General features: G+C 50.3%; 1 protein-coding gene across 1 annotated transcript in view; it reads right to left on the bottom strand.

Moving 5' to 3' along the window:
* Positions 1–359: 359 nt before the first annotated feature.
* The window catches only part of CCDC88C (coiled-coil domain containing 88C), a 180,324-nt gene continuing 155,739 nt past the window's right edge, over positions 360–24,944 (bottom strand). Inside the window, exons 23-30 of the mRNA XM_006879117.1 lie at positions 24,071–24,216; positions 22,503–22,592; positions 21,959–22,194; positions 13,680–13,868; positions 11,291–11,359; positions 7,096–7,164; positions 2,460–2,737; positions 360–1,319 (exon numbers count right to left, since the gene is read on the bottom strand). Coding sequence (XP_006879179.1) covers positions 360–1,319; positions 2,460–2,737; positions 7,096–7,164; positions 11,291–11,359; positions 13,680–13,868; positions 21,959–22,194; positions 22,503–22,592; positions 24,071–24,216 — 2,037 coding nt within the window. The remainder of the gene's footprint in view (positions 1,320–2,459; positions 2,738–7,095; positions 7,165–11,290; positions 11,360–13,679; positions 13,869–21,958; positions 22,195–22,502; positions 22,593–24,070; positions 24,217–24,944) is intronic.

Genomic DNA, 24,944 nt, shown 5'->3' with positions numbered 1-24,944 from the left:
GCGCGCTTTGACAGAGCTCAGTGAGCTGCCAATGAGTGTTGTCTTGGGCATATGAGACTAGTGTCTGTTGGGGGGCGTAAAGGGTCACCCTGCGCCTTAAGTAGCCCCAAGAGAAGCAGATTTGTTCAAATGAGATCAGTTCCTGGAAGCCGCCAGCACGAAGCCAGCTGTCTGTCTGGGAGTGCAGTCCTTGTCAGGCTTGGCACAGTGCTTTCGTTCAGAAGACAAACAGGAGAAATGTGTGGGAGCCCCGTCCTCACTCTAAACCCTTTCCTGGCACCACGGGCAAAGAGACACAACAGCCGCTCAGATGAGACCACGGCCACCGGAAGTCCCCGCTCGGGGGCTGCTGGCCCAGGTCACACGCAGCCATACTCATACCATACTGTCTGCTGGTCCCCCCCTGGCTCTGGGGACACTGGGGTGCTCCTGGAGCTGCCCCCTCGGCTGAAATCCTCGGGGTTCCGGCTGGTATGGGGAGCCGAGTCGGGAGACCACCCTGGGCTCTTGGCAGGGGGTCCCTCACCATAGCTCTGGGCCGTGTGTCCGTCCCCTTCTACAAAGCCTAGTCCAGCTCGCACAGGTGTGATGGCAGCCACCTCGCCTGAGTGTGGGGGCGTCCTGGGCTTAGTCCTGGTGGCCGAGGTGGTCACGGGCGGGAAGTGCTGGAGCTGGACACTGGCCCCGGTGGCAATAGCTGGGACAGTGGCCGACTGCTGCAGCGGGGCCAGCCTCTCCTCCTTCGGGGGTGCCAGCGAGAAGCGCCTCATGTCCACCGGCCGGCTGCGGGACCCTGAGCCCTGGCTGGAGCCCCCAGTCCTCCCCAGCAGTGGGGCACGCTCCCGGGCTGGGCCTTGGGTCCCTGGGGGTGTAGGGCTGGGCGCCTCCCTGCCCATCGAGGTCTCGGGGCCCGCCGGCTTTTGAGGGGACTCCTGTTTGCAGGCCTCTGGCCCACTGGCTCGCAGGAGGTCAGCTGAAGCCAGGCTGAAGGCCCGGCTCAGGGATGTGGTCGGGGGCATGGTGCCCTGTCGGGGTCTGCCCAGAGACAGGCTCTGGGGGGCCAGGGGCTGCCTCGCGGGAGCACCAGGCGGGACCTCAGCCTCAGCCGGCCGGAAGTTCGGCCTCACGTACTGCCCGGGTTTCGGTATTCTGCCCTCTGAAGAGCTGACGGCCAGCTTGACAGTGGGAGCCACAAAGCTGGTGGGCATCTTGGTCCCATCTTTCCTGGGTAGAGTTCCCGGCTGACTGCCGATGGCTGGGGGGTCATTGGCCTTCCTGAAGTAGTCACTTAGCAGATCATCCCGGCAACTAGGGGTGTCCTACAGAGAAAGGAGGAAGCAGAGAGGTGCAGTGAGACCCAGGCAGGCTCTCAGGGGCCCAGGTCCCAAGGATGCCCCAGTCCCCTCTTACTCAGCTTCTCTAAGGCATACACTAGCCCCTCAACCACAGTGCCCCCGGTCAGGACAGGGGGTAAAGAAAGGCTATCAAGGAAAGAATCCCAGAGCCACTCAGAGTGGCCCCTTAAGTCGACGGATAGACACAGCCCCAGCAGCAGATGCCTCACTCAGCCCTCAGTGCTTGGCCATGGCCCTCCACCAGGCTGAGTTACCAGCATGAACCTGAACTCTCCCTCTGACCAAAGGCAGAGAAACAAGACCAGCTCCTGAAAAGCTGGAACGAGCTGAACCCAGGACCCCAACACCTGAACTGAGAGAGGAGTAAAGAAGGGCAATGGGCTAGGGGAAGACAGACCAGGACTGGAGGTGGACAGACCACAAAGGCTGCCCTGCTGAGGGCACATGGCCTGGCAGCCACCACACAGGCCAGTGAGCGGGGTCCTGAGTGCCACCCTGGGGGCAGGAAGGCTCTGTCACATGGCTGAGGCCCCTGCCTAGGTGACCCTGTAGCCTCTGCCAGTTCCTCCGAGCCGAGGGCTGGGGGAAGGGGCTCTCTGCACAGACAAACTGGGATAAAGGAGCAACAAAAGCCAAATGACTTGAGCAAATTCCCCTCCACGTGCCCAGGGCTCCGTAGCAGCACGGGCACGAGGTTCTGAGCACGGAGGTGCCATCCTGTCCCCACACCTCCACGCAGCCGTGTGTCCAGCTGGCTCATGTCACCAGTGGAAAGCAGGGCTGAGGCCGCTCCCTGGCGTTCAGTCACTTACTTGCTGGCTAACTGTGATTCTCCCAACACCACCCCAATGCCACAGCTGGCCCTGTGGCCCCAACCGGTCCCCAGCTCTGCAGCACCCTGTGCCTTCGTCCCATCCCCAGGCCTGCAGCACGGCCTTGTACCCCCGTCCGATCCCCGACTCTGGAGTCCTGTGGCCCCATGGTCCTAGCTCCAGCTCTACAGCAAGGCCCTGTGCCCCCGTTCCCAGCTCTGCAGTGCGGTCCTGTACCCCCGTCCTATCCCCAGCTCTGCAGCATGGCCTTGTACCCACGCCCCAGGCTCACGTGGGTCGGGGAGCTGCGGTTACTCTCCTCCAGGAACTCCTCCAGGGTGACCATCTCACTGCTCGGAGAGGCTGAGCAGGGCCGCCCTCCGGCAGGGGGCTGGACCGCACCCCTCTTCTGGATACTCTCCTGGGGGAGAGACCCGTTGCGGGGCAGGGGGCCAAGGGTGGGGCGCCCCAGGGTGCTGGCCTCGCGGGGCAGGGTGACGGTGTCCCGGCTGGGAATCAGGTCTTCACTGCTGAAGCTCTCGGACCTGCCGTGGAGCTGGTCAGAGGAACCTGGGTAACGGGGCAACACAGCAACTCACATCAGTTCTAACTCCCATGTCCAGGGCTCTGACCGTCTCAAAGTCATCCAAGAGTCAAGGGTCATCCCTCCCATGATCAGGTTCTCGGTGTTAAAAGGCATTATGGAACCCTTTGGAATTCTATTTTTCTACATTAAAATAATTTTCTTATTGCCTCTGGAAACCCTCTGAACCTGGAGAAAGGAAAGAAGTTATACATGTGTCCAGGACTTTCATTCATAAGGTCACTATGAGTTGACTCAATGGCACTTAACAACAACAGCAACAACATTCTATGTTAGTGTAGATGTCACTGGGCAAAATAAGATCAAGGGGGGGGGAAGACAAACTCATTGTCACTGAGTCAGAACTGACTCACCGCTGACCCTCCACTGGGTGTCCAAGGTTATAAATCACATGAGAGGAGATTGCTCATTGTTGGCCTCTGGAGCTGCAGATGGATTCGAACCACTGAAGTGAGGTCTTTGGGTTGGCAGGGTCACTCCCTGTGAACTCTGCCAGCAGTGTTCCCTAAAAGGTTTCAACTAAAGCATAAATGGCTAATGGCTGAAAGGGAAGACAGTTTGCATTCATTCATTGGTAACAGCTTTCACTAGGACCCGCCATGTGGTGGAAGGAAGCTCTCGTGGCCTAGTGACAAGAAGTTGTGCTTCCAACCTTAAGGCACCGGGTTTGAATCCACCCGCTGCTCTGCAGGAGAAAGATGGGCAATCTCATTCTGTGGATTTAAAGCCTCTGAAAACCCTCTGTAGAGTCAGCTACGGCTTGACAACACACAACAATGTGTGTGTGGTCGCTATGAGTTGGAAATGAATCTGGGACAGTGGGCTTGAATTTGGGATAGGCTAGAGGCATCTTCCAGAGGTGGTCATATAAAAGTAAAGAAGGGGAAAAAAATCCTGTCTTTCCTGGAGTTTACAGTCTTGAGAGAGAAGAAACAAACAAGATGAGTAAAGAAGTAAAGATATAGATACAGAAAGAGATGACGGCGAGTCCCACACAGAGGATTAGAACGGGCAATGCATGGGCTACTTCCCCCTGGAGGAAGGAAGCTGAAAAGAGCATCATTCTCACCTTAACAAGATGGACAAACTAGTGATAATTTTTCTAAGATCACTACTGAAGAGCAATGATGTCAGTCTGGAGACTAAGGTGCGCCTGATACAGGCCATGGTCTTTGCAATCACTTGTTATGCATCAAAAAGCTGGGCAGTGACTAAGGAGGATAGAAGGAGAGATGATGCCTTTGAGCTGTGGTTCTGGAGAACAGTATTGAATATACCATGGACTGCTAGAAGAACAAACAAGTTCGTCCTGGAGAGGGTGAAGCCAGGCTGCTCCTTAGAGTCAAGGATTCTGAAGCTCAGTCTGACATACTTTGGATATGTTACAAGGTGGGATCAGTCCTTGGAGAAGACCTTCGATGAGATGGATCGATTCAGTGACTGGGGTAATGGGAGTTAAGTGTGTCAGAAACAGTGAGACTGTCTTAAGATAGAGCAGGGCTTAGGGCTCTTGTACATAGGGTCACTATGAGTCACAAGTGACTTGGTGGCACATAACAACAATGCTGAGTAGATCATTCATGAAGACGGACTCTATGAAGGGGAGTGGGTCATCAGGATTGAAGAAGACTCATCAACAACCCAGGCTACGCAGATGATGCAACCTTGCTTGCTGAAAGTAAGGAGGACTTCACATTTACTGCAGTGGATCAAAGATTACACAGCCTTCAATATGGATTGAATCTCAACATCAAGAAAAAAAATCTTCGCCACAGGACCAGTAGGCAATATTATGATAGATGGAGAAAAGACTGAAACCGCCGACAATTTCACCTTGCATGGACCCACAATCAACACTCTCGCTACCAGCAGTCAGGAAATCAGGAGACGTACTACACGGACGAGTCTGCTGTCAAGGATATCTCTAAATTACTGAGGAGCAGTGATGCCCGTCTGAATACTAAGGTGCACCTGATTCAGGCCATGGTCTCTTCAATTACTTGTTACGCATCTGAGAGTCTGACAATAAATAAGGGTGACAGAAGAATTGATGCCTTTGAGTTGTGTGGCTGGAGAACAGTACTGAGTATCTCATGAACTTCCCCTCATGAACAAACAGAAGGTGCAGCCAGAGTGCTCCTTAGAGGCAAGGATGGTGAAGCTTTATCTCAGACACTTTGGGCCTAATGTTAGGAGGAAAGGCACATAATGCTTTGAAAGATGGAGGGTCAGCAAAGGAGAGGAAGCCCCTCAACCCGGTGGACTGACGCAGACACTGCAGCAATGGGCTCCAGCGTGTCAGAGATGAGGAGGACGGCCCAGGCTAGGGTAGGATTCAGGTCAGCTGTTCACAGGGTCACGATGAGTGGTACTCGACAGCGCGTAACAACAGCCACCACCTCTGAAAAGGCAGTTTCCAGCATCTCACCAGGGAGCCCTGGTGGGGGGGACCATAGGGATTTGCACTGCTAATCAAAAGGCCAAGCCACGCTGCTGGTTCGAAGCCACCAGACACTCTGCAAGAGAAAGATGGGCAGTCTCCTCTACTGAGATTCACAGCTTCAGAAAACCCACTGGAAGGGTCGGCAAGGAGTCAGTTCTGACTCCACAACAATGAAAAAGAATAAAGTCAATTCACCAGGATATAACAATCCTAAATAACAAAACAGACGTCCAAGTCCTGAAATAAAAATTGGCAAAAGTAAGAGGGATAGGCAAATCTACAATTAAAGGTTTCTAATTATAATTATCAGGAGGGGCCAGTGTATGGAGAAGAACATTATGCTTGGAAAAGCAGAGGGTCAGCATAAGAGAGGAAGACCCTCGATGAGACGGACCGACACAGTGACTGCAGCCGTGGGCTCACGTGTGTCGGAAACAGGACGGCACAGGACAGGGAAGGGTTCAGATCTGTCCTTCGTAGGGTCATTATGGGTCAATGTCACATACAATTGTAGTAGACAACAAATACAGTGTAAGAGTTCAACACTCCTCTCTTAGTAATCAGAATAATAAAAAATTAGGAGCAGAAGACCTGAACTACACTGTCAACAAACTTGAACCAAATGACAAAAACAGAACATTGTACCCAACAACAGAACACGCACAATCGTTTCAGGTATGCAGGGAACACACTCATTAAGCCAGACCATGACCTGCATGGACCCTAGCAACCCTGAAAACACTTCAAAGATCTCAATTGTCCACACTATGTTCTCAGGCCATAATTAAAAAGAGCTGCTCGTGCAATCCCTGTTCAATCAGGAAGAATGAGAGTCAACGGCCTGGGAGTTGCCTGGGTTCGGAGCTGCCCAGCAGAGAATAAAAACTCAAATTCATTCCCTTGGAATCAGAACTGACTCAAAGCGGACCCTCTAGTGGGTTTTGGAAGCTGTAAATTGCATGGTAGGAGTCTGTCCACCTCTCTCTCCTGGAGAGGGAGATTTTCCATCTTTCTCCCTTAAAGCGGCTGGAGGATTTGAACTTACAGAGAAGCATCATGTTTAGGTTGGCAGCACCATTCCCTACCAACCAGGCCACCAGAGCAACTTGGTGAGTAGAGAAATGGGATTTAAACCTCAATCTGTTCACCCTCCCTGGTATGTCCTTGAAACTGCATCCTGTGGGCGTGGAATTTATCATAACGCATTTGAGAATCTTGTTAACTACACTGCTTTAGGGTGCTCAGGTAGCCTAATGGATACAGAGTGGTGTTGCCAACCCAAAGATGGGCAGTTCGAATCTACCAGACGCTCAGTGGGGAAAGATGGGTAATCTCCTCCTGTGCAATGTACATACAGCCTCTGAAACCTACTACAGATCTGCTACAAGTCAGTTCTGATTCAAGTGCAATGAGCTTGAGGTTTTATAAAAACTTTTGCTTATGCTGAGCGAAGTACCTCAGTTACAAAAGGACAAATATTGCATAGTGCCACTGTTGTAAAACAGGACTGACATCGGGGTTGGGGGGGAGACTGAGAAAGAGGGGATAAATTATGTATTCTGCATTGAAGCAGATGAGGGACAAAACTGTTTAAAACGGATATATGATTGGGTTCTATTATTGTCATGACAGGAGTCCAGAACGAAGGCTGCACAGTGGAGTGAACTTGAGGGGAGGGATTGTAAAACAATGAAAGAATTTTTCTTTTACTTTTCAAAGAGAAGAGTAAATTGGGGGAAGGGAGGGGTGGGCAGTCCAACAGTGAATGAACAGAAATCCTCAGTCTCTGTAAACTTTCATTAAAATTAATAATAAAAAAAATTTTAAAAAATTAATCTGGAGCTAAATTTTCAAAGCATAGACAGAAAAGGACTTCCTTACCTTTCTGGTTCAGGGGCGAGCTGTTGCTGGACGTATCTCTGCTGCTCTCCAAGCTACTTGGCCGGGACACTGTAAAGAAATGGCAGCCTTAAATGGAAGGGCAGGTGACCAGTTACATCTCAGGTTAAAAGCATTTAAATCTGAGAAAAAAAATAAGCAACAAAGCAATTGCCCTCCAAAGTTAAGGCAAATACCTTCAAGAAGGAACCAACTATGAGGAAGTTTAGCTTTGGCCCTGAATTCCAGGCTCAGCACACAGCAGGTTACCAACAGCTTCCTGTTACTGTTACTAATGTTAACTTCTTTTACTTCTTTTTGTTAGGTTTGATGGTTCAGCAGGCCGATGGCTGTAGATAATGTCAACACTTAAATGCTGGACTACTGACCAAAAGGTTGGTGGTTCAAACCCAGCCAGGTATGTCCTGGAAGTCGGGCCTGGTTATCTGCGTCTGAAAAGTCTCAGCCTTCAGAACCCCATGGGGCAATTCCTACTCTATCATCCGGGAACCTACGTGGTTCAGGCAACTGTAACACCTGAGGGCTGGGATTAAAATGATTCCGTTAGTGAAGATCTCACACAGAACTGCAAGACTGAAAGAAGACAGCTAATCAGCTTTTCTAGGTTAAGCCAGGGCTGGGGTGGGGGGTGTGCGAGAGGTCTATCCACCTGCCCTCCCCTATTACTGCATAGAACTTTCCAGAAAACATGTGAAGAACCTTTGCTTAGATCATAACTGCATGCAGCTTGATGAGAGCAGGAGCAAGGAAGAGAAGGGCTGTTGAAAGCAGAGTGTACACAGGTGGGTAGAGATCACGTGAGCCTCCAGGTGCCCAGGGCAGCTTGCTCCCTGGGGGGGCGGGGTGTCAGCCTTCTTTACAGAGCGTGGGTGCTGTGACCCTCACAGGGAAAGAGCACTCAGTTCGCCTGGCTGTTTGCTATTACCTGTCTGCATAGAGAACAGGTATTATATACCTACCTTCATCTATTTGCTATAAATATTTCTCTTCAGTTCCTAGTCTCCTTTGCCATACACTGACATCTAGTCCAGAAGGGGGCATCCACCCTAGGGACCAGGGCAGGAGGGAAGTCAGGCCCTTCGACTGTCCCATCTGTTTGTGCAAAGGTGTCTGCATGGTCGTAGCAGCACCTGCTCAGATGGGCAGGACTCGCAGCATCGGGCTGGCTGTGCCTCTCTGAACCGGAAGGCCCACCCCTCCTGGCCTGCACCTCCAGCCACACTGGCATCACGGCCTCCCCAGCTTGCCCAGTCACAGCACCCCGAAAGAGCAAGCCCGTCACCCCTGTGGGACTGCTGAGTCCTTGGGGATGCTCTGCTGTTGAGTCTTCTATGCAGTGCAGCTCATGGCTGGTGTTGACTGAACCACCCAGAGAAGCTGGAAAAACACCAGGAGGTGCTGTGCTTCCGGTCCCTGCAGGCCAGTGAGCACACATTTCCAAAGGGACCGCGTTCCTGGTGAGCACGCCAAACAGTGGGCAGCTGTGAATGCACTGTGTCTGGGCATAAGCCCCCAAAATTAACATTTCACGAAGTAAATAAGTTCTCTTTCCAAGAAGGAAAAAAAGATTTTATTTCAGGTGAAAATAGACATCAAAACCCACTCCTTAGACCACAGTGTCTAGACAGACTGACCAGGGACAGCGGCTCCACTCCACACTATGTCGACATTCACTGTTTCTGTTCCAGCTGTTTTACAACCTGTGTTGTGGTGGGTGGTTCAGTGTGGCTTTATTAGTGATTGTGAATGTTAATTCTTATCACAAGGCTGGGGAAAAACTCTGTAAGACGTTACATGTCTGATTCTCACTGAGGGGAACGGAGAGCTTGCGGATATAATAAGAAACAGTATCTTTTGGGTTCCTGCTGTCGTTAGGGACCATCAAATCGACCACTATGCGAAGCTGTTGTTGTTGATCACCTTCGAGTTGAGCATGACTCATAGTGACCCTATGAACAAAAGGCCTGAAGCTGTTCTACAACTATGGACATTTATCCAAGTTCACAGAGTTTCCGGAGGCATGTTGTTTATGAAGAGGATGCCACCAGTAACAGTACTCAACTCGACGGCACCTAACAACAATAAGCTGTGCAGTGAGAGTTCCCAGCCTCTGCTTGTTCCCAGTGTGGCAGTCCTGGGATAGACAGCACAGGAAGGGCAAGGTTAGACAGGCTGTTGATAGGATCCCTATATGTCGTAGTCAACTCAACTGCTCCTAACAAAAACTCACTGTAAAGACATACAGGCTCCCCATGCCAACCTGTCCCAGCACAGAGCCTGTCTTCACCCACATAAACTCTAACTTTCTGTATCTCAAATGAATGCATTCTGTATCTACATGAATGGTAGGAACCACCATCTGAAAACAAGTAACCGGACAGGCAATAATGCTAATTCCTACATTCACTGCTGGTCACTGCAGAAATACACTGAATTCAACGGACTGAATTTTTACACAAACAGCATGTCCATGACTTTATTTTTGCAAACTGCACAACTTCCTTGCGTATCAGCTACGTGTGTTCTATGTTTGGGTGTGCACATTACACTGGGGCACATCAAACTTAAAAGGAAAACAGGAGAATTTTTGGAATTTTCCTTTCAAAAGGTTTCCCCACTCTTTCAGGTACTTGGTTTTTTAAAAATGCTCAGAAGGTAGATCGAGTTTTCATTTGGAGAGGGATGGTGTAATTCCCAGTTTCTTTCCTGCATAAACTTACGATAAGCCTGGATCCAGTGACAAGTGGTCTGCCAGTTCTAAGCCTAAACACAAACGTAGCTTCTCTACGCCACTGAGACCCAAATGAATGAAGACAGTAAAATCCCTGCCTGCCGCATGTTCCCAGCACAGAGCTGGCGAGCCCTGGGGAGCGCTGCAGACCCAGGAGGCCTGAGGCAGCATGAACAGCTGGCTGCTGGGAGAGGAGGGTGCTAACCTGGAGGGCAGAACCCAAGAGCACCATGTGGAAACTACCAGGAGAATCATTCTGGTTCCGTATATGAACAATCACATCATAATCAGGGAGCTCTGGTGGCCTAGTGGTAAGGAATGGCGCTGTTAACCTAAAGGCATGTGGTTCGAATCTGACAGCAGCTCCGTGGGAGAAAGATGAGCAACCTCCTCTCACATGATAACGGCCTCTGGGAACCTCCTGGAGGGTCCGCTATAAGTTGGTGCCAACTCGATGGTACTCAACAACAACAATCATAATCAGAGAGCCCAGAAAGGAAGCGTGCTGGAAGGTAGTGAATTCGTCATCACCAGAGGTAACAGAACTGATGGCTCGGTGGGTAAGCACTTGGCTTCAAATGGAAAAGGCAAGGGTTTGAACCCAACCACTGCTCCTTGAGAGAAAGGTGTGGCAGTCGGCTTCTAGAAAGATTTACAGTCTTGGTACCCTGATGGGGACGCTCTAATTGCCCTGTAGAGGTCACTATGAGTTGGAACTGACTCAGTGGCAACTGGGCTTGGGTTTTGGATGAGCTGTTAGGGACCTCTCCAGAGTGCTACAGTGCAAACAAAAGTGGACCTGATCCAAGCCACGGTTTCTCAGGTGCCTGCTCTGCATCTGAAAAGTGGACGACAGGAGAACTGATGCCTCTGGGTGGTGGTGCTGAGAGAAGAGTGCTGACTATCCCATGGACTGCCACGAGAACGAGCAAGTCTGTCTTAAGATGAAATGAACCCAGAATGCTCCTTGGAAGCAAGGACGGTGAACATTTGTCTCAAATACTTGGGGCCTGTTGTTAGGGGGGGGCCTGTCCCTGCAGAAGGCCATCACGCCGGGAAGAGTGGGAGGTCAGTGCAAGGGAGGAAGACCCTCAAGGAGACGGATAACCACAGTGACAGAAAATATGGGCTTGAGTTAACAGAGATGAGGGAGACGGTGCAGGACACGTAAGGTTCACAGCTGTTGTTCAGTCACTATGAGAGGAAGCCGACTTGAGGGCACCTAACAACAACAACAACAACAATCCAGAAGCTGCCTGCTTCAGCCCGAGGAGGGAGAGGAAGATGGAGTTTGGGGGAACACGGGGCCCTGCCCCCATTCCCACTTCAACTGTAATGTTGCTGTAATCCGCTGACCGCTGGCCTTCTACGTGGGACTTTGTGTGAAGGAACAGGCACCTTTGATCCCAGCAAGTCTGGGCAAGCGTGCAGGCGCCAGCCACTCACCGTACTGCCTGTGGTTGGCGAAGTCCAGCTCCAGGGACGGCTCACAGAGCGTGTCGTCTGAACTATAGCCTACAATGAAGACAGAGCTGGTGAGCGGGCACCTGGCAACCACCTCGGGGAACACTGCCCTATGCCAGGCTCAAACCCCGAACCACGTCAGATGTGAAGAGAGGTGCGTCCAGCTCACGGAGAGAAGGGCGCGTGGACGGTGCCATCAGGACGTGCAGGGTCAGCCCTGCAGCTCCCACCCGTATCTAATTTAACTCTAAATCACACTCCTTCTGTGCTCATGGTCCTGGTTTCCAGCTGGTGATGGTGTGCTCTTCAGGGATCTGAGGAACACTGTTTGTCTCCTCACACTTAACAGTCATGAGCTGTAAGCCAATTAGGGCTTCTGCTCTGGTGGCCTCGTGGGAAGGAGTGGCACTGCCAACCCAAAGGCAGGCAGTTCAAATCTACCAGCTGCTCTGTGGGAGAAAGATGCTTCAGAAAACCCGCTGGAGGGTCAACTATGGGTCGGTTCTGACTCAATAGTAAACAACAACAACAACAACAACAACTGAAGGTGAAGAGGACTTGAAGCACTCACTGATAAAGTTCAAAGACTACAGCCTTCAGTATGGATTACACCTCAACATTGAGAAAACCAAAGTCCTCAGGACTTCTCTCGGTAGACCAATAAACAGCATCTTAATAAATGCAGAAAAGAATGTAGTTGTCAGAATTTCGCTTCACTTGGGGCTGCTGTCAATGTGCATGGAAGCGGCAGTCAAGCGACCCAGTGACATACTGCACGGGGCAAACCTGTGGCAGAAGATTTCCTTAGACTGTCCAAAAGCAAAGGTGCTACCTTGGGACCAAGGTGTGCTTGACCTGAGCCACGGCATGTTCAATCACCTCACACGTAACCAAATGCTGGACAAAGAATAAGGAAGATGAAGACCAAGTGATGATTGTGAACTTGAACTATGGTACAGGCAAAGAATACCGACTCTACCGTGGTCTGCAAGACCAACAGAGCTGTCTTGGACACGCAGCCAGAGAGCTCCTTGGAAGGGAGGGTGCTGAGATATCACCCCATGTACTCTGGCTGTGTTCTCAGGAGAGGCTGCCTCCTGGAGGAGGACATCACACGTGGAGAAGTAGAGTCAGTGAAGGAGAGGAAGGTCCTGAATGGGGTGGACTGACTGCAACTGCAGCAACGGGCTGAGCCCGGGAGGAATGTGCAGAACTGGGCACTACTGTCAGGGAGGTTGCTATGGTCAAGAGTCAGCTTGACAACACCCCACAACAAGCAGAGGTGAGAGCCTGGCCGCCAACCTCCCAGGAAACAGGCCGACGAAGGGCCAGGCAGGTCTGGAGGAATCTCAACACCAGTGTTGATGTCTCCGCCCTTTATCTCCACTCCATGGCCTTTACGTCAGGGACCCTCCACTTATTCTCCAGATTAATCCTAACGTTTAAAACAAGCTTGGAAGCAGGAGTGGCATCCACTTCTGTAATAGCTTGCCTCCGGAAACCCTATGAACCTGGACTAAGGATGAAAGTTATACAAGTACCCAGGTCTTTTGTTCATAGGGTCGCTGTGAGTCACCTATGAATTGGCAACACTTAAAAACAGCAGAGCACAGAGAGAGATCAATTGGCCTATTGGACAGAAAGTGATGCTACCAAGCCAAAGGTGGGTGACTCTAATCCGTGGCCCTCGGGCCTGTTTTTAAGTCTTTTTGGTGAAACATTCTTCTAGGTGGTATAGCACTCGTCTGTCCTCTTGCTGTACAGCGGTAACTCATGGTTGCTGTGAAGCTAAACACTGTGACACTGATGTGTCAAATATGAGAATGGTTCCCCATGGTGGACAGTGTTTGGTGGAGCTCCCCAATTAAAACAATCTTAGAAGCAAGAGTGGCATCCACTTCTGAAATAGCTTGCCTCCAGAAACCCTATGAACTTAGAGAAATGATGAAAGTTATACAAGTGTTCAGGTCTTTCATTCACAGGGTCACCATGAGTCGCCTACGACTCGACAGCACTTAACAGTAATGACAACAATCTTAACATGGGGTGGGGACAGCCTCAAACTCTGCTCCTCAAGCCTACCTTCCCCAGGCGCCACTCAATCCTGAACGTCGGGACAGTGGCTTCTGATACTCTCACCAGCTGAGGGTAAAATGCTGCATGGTTAAATCATCACCCAAAGTCACACAGCCATGAAGCAGAGCTGAGACTTGAACCCTTGCCTGTGTGATGCCAAAGCTGGTCCACTTGCTTAACTGCTCTTTAGCATCTCTCAGTCTTGGAGGGCGAGAGCTCTCTTGCCTCTGACAAATGGAAGTCTTTAGAAAGGACCCTTCCTCGACTGCCTGCCGGCCCGGGGCCTATGACTCACCCTTGGCGCGGCCTGGGTGCCGAGAGATGGGGGTCGAGGTGGCAGGGGTGGTGGTGACGGCTGCTGCAGCCCCCGTCCGGGGACCTGGCTCCATGGGCCAGGATTTCGCAGCTGGGTCGGTGCTGGTGTCTCTGCGGTCCAGGCTGCCTCCGTGTGGGGAGCCTCGCTTTGGTTTGGGGTCCCCAGTGCCTAGGCCAGAAAGGATATGGAGAAATGAAGCTGCAGGAGCCTGTGTTCTGACTGGGCCACCACCCATATGGCTTGGACGCAGGGGCAGAAGGGCACACAGACGACAGGACACAGGCTGGGCCACGGATAAACCAACAGCAGGGGCCTGGTTGCGGGACTGCCCAGAGGCCCCTCTGAGGCTGGTTCTGGGTCACGGTGACAGCCGTGACCGGCTGAGAGAAAACAAGACTGAAAAAACCCCAAAATATCTTAAAACAAAAAAAAAAACCCTACAACCCTCAAATTCCTGACTGTCAATTCAGAAATGACTCAGAGTAGACCCTCCGAAAGGTTTTGAAGGCTGTGAGTAGCCAGGAGACCCTGACTTTCCTGTGTGGAGAAGCTGGTGAGTTAGAATCATCAGAGTATCAACCTCTGGCTTAGCAGGATGACACCCTGTGGACAATGCCATCAGAGACCGAAGGGAGTTCAAAACACCAGCTAGTCCAGAACGAAGGCTGCACAGTGGGGTGGACTTGGGAGCAGGGATTGTGTAACAATGAAAGAATTTTTCTTTTACCTTTCAAAGAGAAAAGCGAACTAGGGGGAAGGTTGGGCAGGGAGAAGAGTGCAACAATGAATGAATGGAAATCCAAAATCTCTGTAAACTTTCATTAAAATTAATAATAAAGGCAAGCTCTGGTGGCCTAGTGGCAAGAAGCTGCACTGCAATCCCAGAGGTATGTGGTTTAAATCCACCAGATGCTCGGCTGGAGAAGGAGGGACAATCTCCTCCTGTACCAGTCAGATCCGATTTGACAGTACACACACACACAAATAATTTTTAAAAAAATAAATAAAAAACCCACCAGCTATGGGGTTCACCTCCCATGGAGTGCTACAATTGAAACCCTCACCTGGAAAAGCACCCAGCACCACCCGAAAACATGTTGAACAAAGAGGTGACAGTAGAATCCTCCAAACAGGGAAACAGCAGCAAAGAAATTAGAATTCCCCATGGGAGGCTGGACCAATCCCTCCAAACTGCTCTGAGACAGTCTTTAAACCCATCAAAATGAACAGCCCTCGGAATCTTCATTAAACCAAATAACAGTTATTTAAGAATGTCTGTTGGGTCCAGAATGAAGGTTTCATAGGGGAGTGGACTCGGGGCGGGGGGTGAGGGGTGGGGGGTGGGACTGTATACCAATGAAGGAATTTCTTTTTTCAAAGAGAACAGTGAACTGGGAGGGGTGGGTAGGGAGAAAACTGCAACAATGAATGAATGGAAATCCAAAATCTCTGTAAATGTTCATTAAAATTAATAAAATAAAAATGTTCTGTTGGGAGCTTTCAGGATCAAAGAGACAGCAGCTACTCGAAAGGTTTGATGGGAACCTTCAGGGGAGTGAATTTACGTCCATGGTGGGGAAATAACTCAGAAAAGGGGGGGAGAATCACTGCAGAATTCAAGGGTGTCTTCAATGTCACAAAACTGACAAACCGCTGTATATTCTGCTGTATAATTAAATATAACGATAAAATAAAATTGAAACTAAAATAAAACAGGGGTTGGGGGGAGGCTCCTAACAGAGGCCTGCTACAGTGACAGTGGACCTGTGAATAACCTGTACCCTTATTTATTATTTATATTTGAAAAACAAATTTTGGTCACCCCAACAACTCTTTCTTGGGGGAAAGAAATAAATAAGCCAAATCCTGGCACAGTAAGCTGACTGCAGGGCCACTTTGCACGTGCGCCCATTGCTTCTTCTCAGCTTGATTTTCTACCATGAACTTGGACTCACATCAGAAGTAATTAAAACAGAGTTGGAAAATCAAACCACCCCAATAACCTCCAACTACTCAGGAGGAAAGGGGATGGTAGGGCCTTCAGACACACGCTAGAGGTGACCAATGGCGGACCAAGCCTTTGTTTGGCAAAACAGCCCAGCCCTGGCAACCTGAAGGCCACGGACTGATCTACTCAGAGCCCCAGGGCTGGGGTGCGCGTGTCTGTAAACGACTGGTCACATCTTCAGTAGACTTACCGGCAGTCACCTCTGCCGGCAGCCTATGGTCTGGGCTCACAGGGCACTTTTAACACGTCGCCGATTTAAAAGTGTGTGGCAACATGTTAAGTACCCAGACCTTGCAACTGGAAACCCAGGGGCGATCAGGACTTTAAAAGATCACCTTGATGAGAAGCAAGACTCAAGTCTGGTGGAATGAGGGGGGACAGATCACTGGACAGACAGGAGTTAGAGCATGACCCAGTGGAGGGGAGGCGGGATGCGCGGACAGTTAGCACGTATGAGCTGCAGGCAAGCGGCAGGTGGAGACACAGCAGGTGGTGACACAGCAGGCTCAGGAACAGAGGCAGCCTCAGGTGCCCAGGGTGGCTCCCAGGATAGCCAGCGGCATTATTAAGTGGCTGGTATTTCAGAAATCAGACATGTATCTCTTTGTATGGTTACCTGGCTTTTCTGGGGAGGTTACTAGTGGCCTTCGAGTTGATTCTGACTCGCGAAGACACCCCTTCACCCTTGCGTGTCAGAGCACAACTGTGCTCCGTGGGGTTTTCAGTGAATGGCTTTCTGAACTAGACCACCAGACATTTCTTCTGAGGCACCCCTGGGTGGACCCAAACCTCCAACCTTGCAGTCAGTGGCCAAGTAAGCGTATGAACCAATCCCATCACCCAGGGCCTTGGTCCCACTTACAGTACTGGTCCTGGGAGCTTATGAGGAAATGATGAGGCAGGCAAAGGGAGATGAGGGTGCTGGCAGCCAGGTGGCCCAAGGATGTGACAAGAACCATGCAGATGGTAACAGAGGCTGAAGGCTGGAAAGACTGCAGTAACTAAAGGCCTCTGCTGACCAGTGAGGTGTGTGCTGAGGTCCCCTACTGTATCCAGGTGTCAAGACAGTGACAGCATGGCCAGGATATTTTGCTCGGGGCTGGCCTCTGGCTCAGCTCAATAGCTCCAATTCTTCCAAAGGTGTGGAAGGAGCCCTAAATCCTCCAAAACACAGCCGCTTCTAAAAGGGGGGGCTTATTAGTAAAAGGCAGCAATTCGCGGGTGCGGGGGCTATGACAAAGACAAGGGGGCAGACAGAGGCTTGAACTTTTGCTGCTTAATAACCCTCCCTGGGCTGCGTCTGCACAAGGGAGGAAGGAGCAGAAGCAACAAGTGGCCTTGCTTTGCACGCGGCGACGACAGAAACCCGTGGGCCAAGCGTGCATAAGAACACATGGCCATGGACTTACTGAGCAGGGACATCCCAGCCCGGGGTGGACATACGTGTGGGCATGTGCGTCCCGAGGCTCCCTAAAACTGCACCGTGCTGAGGAATGGTCCAGCGAGAGCGACCTCTCATCTTCCATTCTGAACTTGGGATCCATGCTGGCTACTCTGGGTTCGGCTTGGGGTTGAGGACAGGAGAGGGGTCCACTCTAGGTCACGCGGCCTTTAGGTACTGCTGGATTTTTTTTTAATTATTTTATTTTTTTGTTTTGTTTTGTTTCTTGAATTTCAGACATGAAGGAGGATGCATGATGGAGACACGCTAAAGGAAAGGGTTAGAAATCTCCAATGGGTGAGAAAGAGAAAGTCTCGTTAGGGGAGGCTGGGCTCTCGGGAGAAGACCAGAACCGCAGGCGTTTAGAGAGAGCGGGGGGTGCCGTGGGAGACTTCTCTTTGTCCTTGCTTTTGCTTCTCAAAAAGGGAGTCTTTTTGCGATGCGTGGCTAGAGTGTTATCGCCAGGATGACCCGAAGGAGGAAAGGGGAGGGGAAAAAAAGAGAAAAAAAACCCACATAAATAAAATATACAGTAACAAATCAAGTTATGTGAGCTAAATGTATTCAGGAAGTTGGAATCCTGTCCAACCGAAAAAGGATGGATCTAAAACCTGATACTCGGACCCGAATCCGGGCTCGGTGAATCATTTATGATCCGGCTCCATTTAATTAATTTGGTGGCATCTTAAAGCCAAATGGTTTACTTACTCAGCACGGGAGGAGAATGACAGAATGAAGAACGAGGAGCCCATGGCGTGGGCTGTTTGTCAATTTCAATGTGCTCAATTATTAAATAAGCATGCTTATTAATTTAAGACCGCTTCTCTTACTCATTTATTTTAATGACAGGGGACTGACGATTCATCACTATACAATGTCTATTCCTGTCCAAAGACCTCAGAAGAACTTCATAAACGCTGGGCTCCCTATAATGAAATACCTTACCTCAGGTAGTCACTAATTACTCTTTCTCCTAGAGTAACCTCTTTCGGCAAAATGCTTTTTTAAAGAAAGGATCAAAACACAGCTTTTCAAACTAAAAAGCTCAACCCCAAGAAGAAATTCAATTTGCTTTTAAAACTTCTGCATGTCTTCTGTGAAAATCCCATGCTTCTTGTCCCTTAAATAACTGTTTTATCAAAGCAAATTATCGAAGTTCCTGAACATGCCTTATTATGTGTGAGAACGTAAACCAATTTCTGACTTTGGGGATTAAATACACCAGCATTTGCTCTTTATATCCCACAGCGCCACCTGGTGGCTAAGGTTCACATCACATAACGTTAATATTGAATGTTGTTCCAATTCCGTCTTCAGTCGACCCTTTGGAGCAAAACAGAATTGCCCCCAGGAAATCCTAGGCTGTACTTTGACTTATAGCATTGGCGAAGAGTATCTTATACCCATAGACTGCAAAAAGAACAAACAAGTCTGTCCCAGAGGAATTACAATCAGGGTCATAAAACCTTTGTTCCAAATTAGCCTCTGACTTGGTACAACAGCTTCAAAATTTAAACAAAAAAATAAAAATTTTAAAAATGGCATTCTTAGAGACAAGGATGGCGACGCTTCATCTCACATCCTTTGGGTGTCAGGAGGGGCCAGTCCCTGAGAAAAGCCACCATGCTGGAAAGTTGGAGGGTCAGTGAAAGTGAAAGTCGCCCTCAAAGAGACGGATTGACACAGACTGTGGCAACGGGCTTGAGCATCGTGGGGCCAGTGCGGGATGGCACAGGGTTCGAATCTGCCGTCCGCAGGACGGCTGTGTTGGAGTTGACTCAATGGCACCTAACACAGCTCTTAGTGGGGGCAGAATGCAGGCCATCCATCTTAGGAGCTACTGGGTGGATCTGAACTGCTGACCTTTTGATTCACAGCCAAATACTTAATCATTGTGCCATGAGGCCCCTTTCCAGAATCCAGGAAGCTGCTGTCTTTAGTGCTGGCATGCCTGATGCCTGATCAAGGATTGCGTCTTGAGCGGCCTGGGATCTTTGGCATTTGGGGGGTGTCTTCTGCAGGTTAAGAGCGCCAGGTTTGGATCCCATGTCTACCTCTTCCTCTATAGTCAAATTTTACCTTGTAGCGAGCTTCTTACTCAGCCCTATGAAAGGAAAGGGCCGAATGACCACACCTGCTTCTAGGAACATAGGGGCTACACGAGATACACAACAGTGAAGAGTCGCCCAGTGAGGGCCTGATGCACTTGCTGCTGGTAACTAACTCCCACGGCTGACCAGCTCGCTCATGGAGAAGTTCGCTGTGTGGAGCAGTCACGCCGTCTCCTCTTTCAACAAGGTGTGCTAGGGCTTCTCTGTTAACTAAAAGGCTCGTGGGCAGATCCCACCAGCTGCTCTGCAGGAGAGAGATGTGTCAGGCGGCTTCCTGAGGGCATCTAGTTTTAGAGACCGGATGGTGTAGCTCGACTCTGTCCTGTCCTATAGGGTCGTTACGAGTCCAGGAATCGACTTGATGACCAAGTTTTTCAAATCAACATCTAAAGAATAAAGGAAGTTGAGATGACATCACAAAAAATAAAATAAGCCACCTGGGGCAACAGAACAGATGGGACGCTCTCCTGCCTTGAACCTGTGCAGCAGCCTGGCCTGCCCTCAGCCTCTTGTCAGGAAGGGGAGAGCGAACTCGAAGCGAGACGAGTGTGTTCACGTGTCTCTTCTGTCTTTGAAAGTGACACAATAAGGACCATAGTGGTGGTTGTCGCCCCCAAAACACTCATCACAGCACACTCAGAGGCTGGCCTGGCACTGACCCGGGGACTGGACAGTGCACAGGGGGTCTCAGGTACAACACTGCTCTGCAGAGGGTCCCAGTGGTCTTCTCTTCACAAAACGCACAACTATTCACAAGGCAAACCTGGCAAGAGGAACTCATCAGTGATGCAGGTCGGGCTGGGAGGGATTCAAAGCCTTGTTCTAGACGCTGCAGTCAGTAAAGTGCACAAATGCTTTGGTTTCCTGGTGCGTCAAGACGCTGACACCAGACGGTATTCTAGTTAAGTGTCAATCAGCACTATGAAAAATGTCCGGAATGCCGCGAGAATTACCAGGATGTGACAGCAGGACACAAACCGAGAGCATCCTGCTGGGGAAAGGACGTCCAGAGACGCGGCCAATGCAGGGTGGCTACAAACCTTCAATTGTGTTAAAAAAAAGGAAAAAAAATACCTTTCACTACGAAGCAAAAGAAAAGACAAGACACGCTTGTCTTCAAAAGTGAACCTACCAGGTCATACGAGAGGTTTGCTTCTCTTTGGAAACTGCAATTTAAAGAACAGAAGTGATACCAAGATATGTGCACTTTGTAGAAAGGGCAAGATTACTGGCTTATTTATGAAGAGAGGAGCGTGGTCTTTGCTGGATCTTTGGTCTCCGAGTTACTTTTTATAGAATTAATCAAATTGTACTTTTTTCTTTCCCCCGTGTGCTTTGAATTGGGGGGGGGGGGGAATTGGTGAGTTCAACAGCTTTGGCATTCTGAGTGCAAATCATAATAGCTTCGATGTGGAAAAAAAAAAATTAAAATGTATCCTGTCACTCAATGTTAGAAAATTGCTTAAAATGCCATTTAATAAATTATCTTTGTACCAAAAAAAAAAAAGTAAATCTGCAATTGAGACTGTTTAGGGTAAGTGCTACGTTTAATTCATGCCCTTTTTTGCTACCCTGTATTGTCTCCAAGAGTTTAGGCTGTGTCTTGAGTTAACAGTATCTTATTGCCACCACTGGCCAGGTGGCCCTCAGACAAAGTACCAGTCCACTCTGCTCTTACTTCCCTCAGGAATTTGCACAAAAATGCGTCTCGTTTAGGCTTTTAGAAAAGCTCCTCCAAGGAGAGAATAATAAAATGCTCCGTGAGGAAGTGTCACCTCCTCTTCATGTCACAGCTGGCACCCCCAGCGGGGTATAAAATAACTGTGCCTCTTGTAAAGTGACAGCCTCGAAGGTTTGATGAAACACGGCACGATGGTAGACCATGCTGTTCTTTGAGAGGCTCCGGCAAAGCCCACATGAGCTCCCTAAGTGACAGGTGAACTCCTGGGGCTGCTGGGACACCAGGCGAGCAGCCGGAAGAGGAGAAAGCCCAAGTGAAAAGATATGACCAAGGCACACGGGGCCCGAGATCTCAGAGATGGTCGAGGCACAAGGGGCCCAAGTGAAGAGACGGCCGAGGCACGTGGGGTCCAAGCTCTCGTGCGGACACAGTGGCATTAGACGCTCCCAGGGTCACGCTCACAGGCCATGTGTGACAAAGACAGGAGCTTGGAGACTGTGCAGTGTCTAGCTGGTCTCCAGGGGGGCGTGGTAGCATCAGCTCTGGACAGTAAGCACCTGCCAGTCTACATGATAAAGGGATGCTTCCAGCTGAAAATCGTCAAGGTGATAGGACCAAATCATCATAACACTGACAGGGATTTCTGCTTTTCGCTTGATTAATAACAAACATACGTTAAGTAGGAACAACACACTGCTCAAGGTGGCTTACAAAGGCACTCCCTCTCCTCATACCACACACACACACGCACACCCTTGATGGCCCCACATACGTGCACACCCCCCTCTTCACACTCTTGCAGATACACAACTCCCTCCACACTCCCACACAAGCATGCACACGATGTCCCATATCCTGTACTCACCCTGTTCTCATATACACCCCTGTACAAACATGCATACAAGCACATAAACCCCTCCAGGTATACACACTTCACTCAGCTCTCCTCAATGGACGAATCACTCAGCACACCCTCCCCGGCCCCCCACTGCCCTCAGGCCACCCGTCCACTCCTACCTTTCCCCACAGTTCCATTGACCTCACGCTCGTCCACACCGCTGGTCACCAGTGGGAGGGTCTCCGGGGTCTCGGGCTGCGAACGGAGAGGCTGAGTGGGGGGCGGCGAGGCCGGCTCGGGGGGATCCAGCTGCCAGGACGGGCTGTCTGTAGTAGATTTTAACCGCTCCCTAGAATTTTCTTTCTTTGGTTTGATGAGTTTGACTAAGGCTTTGGCTCCAATCCAGTGGTTTTTCCTAGATGGGAGGAGAGTGTTAGAAGGATGCTCCTTCTCCCCTCGGCCCAGGCAGGTCACCGAACCCCTGGTGTGGGCCAGGGTTCCAGCCACCAGCATGGGCTGTCTGGCTATGTGGACAGAGTTCAGATATGATGGCATTGAGCACCATCACTTCCTCCCCTGTGTGGGGGCTCTGAAGGGAGCACAGGAGCCAGGGGTGGCATCAGGGGCATCGGGGCATTGCTTTAAGTGGCTCCAGTCCCCCTCCTGTAAGAGGGAGTTCTTTCCAGTCAAGCGGTTCAATCATCAAAACAGAGTGCAACTCACTTCTTCGGAGCAGGATCGTAGAACTTGTACTGATCCATGATTTTCTCCTCCAGCTTCTCCTTGTGTCTCCGTAAGGCATTTAATTTGTCTCTGGGAGCAGAGGAGAGAGGAGAAATGAAAAGGCAAACCTCCACATGGCTTTCAATGCAACCCAGGAAGGGCCCAGAAACCCCTTGTAGGGACACATTTACTGAAGTCACTGAGGTCAGCTCTAAGCGTACCCGTGGGGTCAACCCTTGAGCAACCTGAAAACTCAAGAACCAGGAACTACGCAGCCAGGTCACTGATTCCCGGTGCCAGGCACTCCGTGTCTGACCCAGGCTGGCTCATGGGGGCCACGTACGAACAACACCCTGAAGGGGGCAGTTTCTGGGGAGCTGGATGGACAATGAGGCTGATGGTCAGTTCCCACCATGCAAACACTGCAGCTCATGGTGACCCCACGGGGTTGCAGAGGAAATGAATCATTACAGAAAGATCATACATCTTTCCCTTGCACAGCGGCTGGTAGATTTGAACTGCCAACCTTTTGGTTAGCAGATGATACCTTACACACTGAGCCACCAAGGCCCCTTTAGGTCAGTTTAGTGGGAATGGACTTGCTGACATGTTTGGGGGTTGTAACCAATGTCATGAAACAAGCTGTGTATGAACGGCTGAAGGCAGTCTTATTGTCATCTAAATTTTCACCAATAACATAGTAAAATAATGAAGAAGGAAAAAAAAAGTAAAAAAAGAAGATTTTCTTGTTCAGAATTATAGGAAATTAAATAAAACATTCAAAATAAATACCAAGCCTACTTTAAAAAAAAAAAAAGTCAGCTAGGCCAAGTCAAGCCTCTGGCTTCGATCCCACCAACACTGGTTTCTGTTTTTCTGCTAACATTTCCGAGAGAACACAGTGTCCAGGCGTCCAAGGGCAGACAGTGAGCAGAGTGGCTGGGGAGAGGCGAGAGCGAGTGGCAGGGACTGTGGCGAGCTGAGCGTGTGTACAGGGGGTCCCAGCACACCTCTGCCCTGTGGGAATCGCCCAAGGGGGCCCACGTCCACAGAGAAGATAGAGACAAGGTTATGGCATCAGAGGTCCTGATTTCTAAATGCAGGAAACCAGTTCAAATTTTTACAAACAGAGCTCAAGTCCACAAAAGATCTGGAGTCCCACAGGGCACCCCAGACTTTACAGGGGAGATTCTAGCCTTTCTCATCAAAAAGAGGACGTCTTTCCTAAGTTTCATCTTAGGGCTAGGCATGTGGACACATGTTAGAAAATGCTGCCCACAGTAGGGAGGCCCACACTCCTGGCCTAGCTGGCCTCTTACCACCTCTGGGGCCCTGGCAACTGGGACCCTGTATCAGGACGCTCCTGGGGTATCCTGCCCCTGCACCTCACCACAATGCGGCTGTCTTGTGCAAAGCTAGGGCTCCTTGAACTCGGGGCTCACGTAGTGTGGGGCAGGAGAAGCTGGCCTCTCCAGGGGTCCCGTGACTGTGACAAGCCGGGGAGGGAGACTCAGGGACCCTCTGCTGACTAGAGTCGCCCACCACTCTGGGAGCAGCCCCTTTCTCACATGTACTGCTTCTGTTCTTCGTGGTACTGCTCCTTGTTCTCCATGTTCTGCTCCAGAAGGATCTGGTTCTGCTGGGTCAGCAGCTGAATCTGGCTCAGGAGGTGGTGGTTCTCTTCCTCCAGGTTCCCCTTGAGACGCGACAGCAGCTGCAACAGACCCATGGACCCTCAGACCCCAGGAGTCGCTGCTGGGGACGGATCTACAGAGAGGTCCGTCTCAGCCTCACGGAGGCCAGTGAGGACTTGGAAAGGACACACACTGGGAGTTACAAGGGAACGGCGAGTTCCCTGTACCCAATACGGCGGCCGCTACAACCTTCGGCTACTTCACAGGCACTTAGAATACAGCTGGTTTGTAGTGAGATGGACTGGAAGGTGAAGTTAAGACGACTCGAAGCACTTACTGAAGAAAATCAATGACTACAGCCTGTATATGGATTATACCTCTACAACCTGTGGTTGCTGTGATGCTAAACACTGTGACACTGATGTGTCAAATGTGGTAATGGTTACCCATGGTGGACAGTGTTTGGTGGAGCTTCCCAATTTAAAACAAGCTTGGAAGCAGGAACAGCATCCGCTTCCGAAATGGCTTGCCTCTGGAAACTCTATAAACATTGCTCAGGTCTTTTGTTCACAGGGTTGCTATAGTTGTCTACGACTCAAACGCACCTAACAACAACAACCACCTCTACATCAAGAAAACAAAATTTCTCACCACCTGACCAAGAGGAAACATCATGACAGTCAGAGAAAAGGCTGAAGTTGTGAAGGATTTCATTTTACTTGGATCCACAAACAACACCCACAGCAGCAACAGTGAAGAAATCCAAAGATGTGTTACACACTGGGAGAGTCTGCTGTCAGGGACCTCT

Source organism: Elephantulus edwardii, unplaced genomic scaffold (assembly GCF_000299155.1).
Source record: "Elephantulus edwardii isolate Elephantulus edwardi_28Jun2011 unplaced genomic scaffold, EleEdw1.0 scaffold00002, whole genome shotgun sequence".
Lineage (NCBI taxonomy): Eukaryota > Metazoa > Chordata > Mammalia > Macroscelidea > Macroscelididae > Elephantulus > Elephantulus edwardii.
The sequence above is the reverse complement of the archived record's forward strand: the minus strand, read 5'-3'. Positions and strand labels throughout refer to the sequence as shown.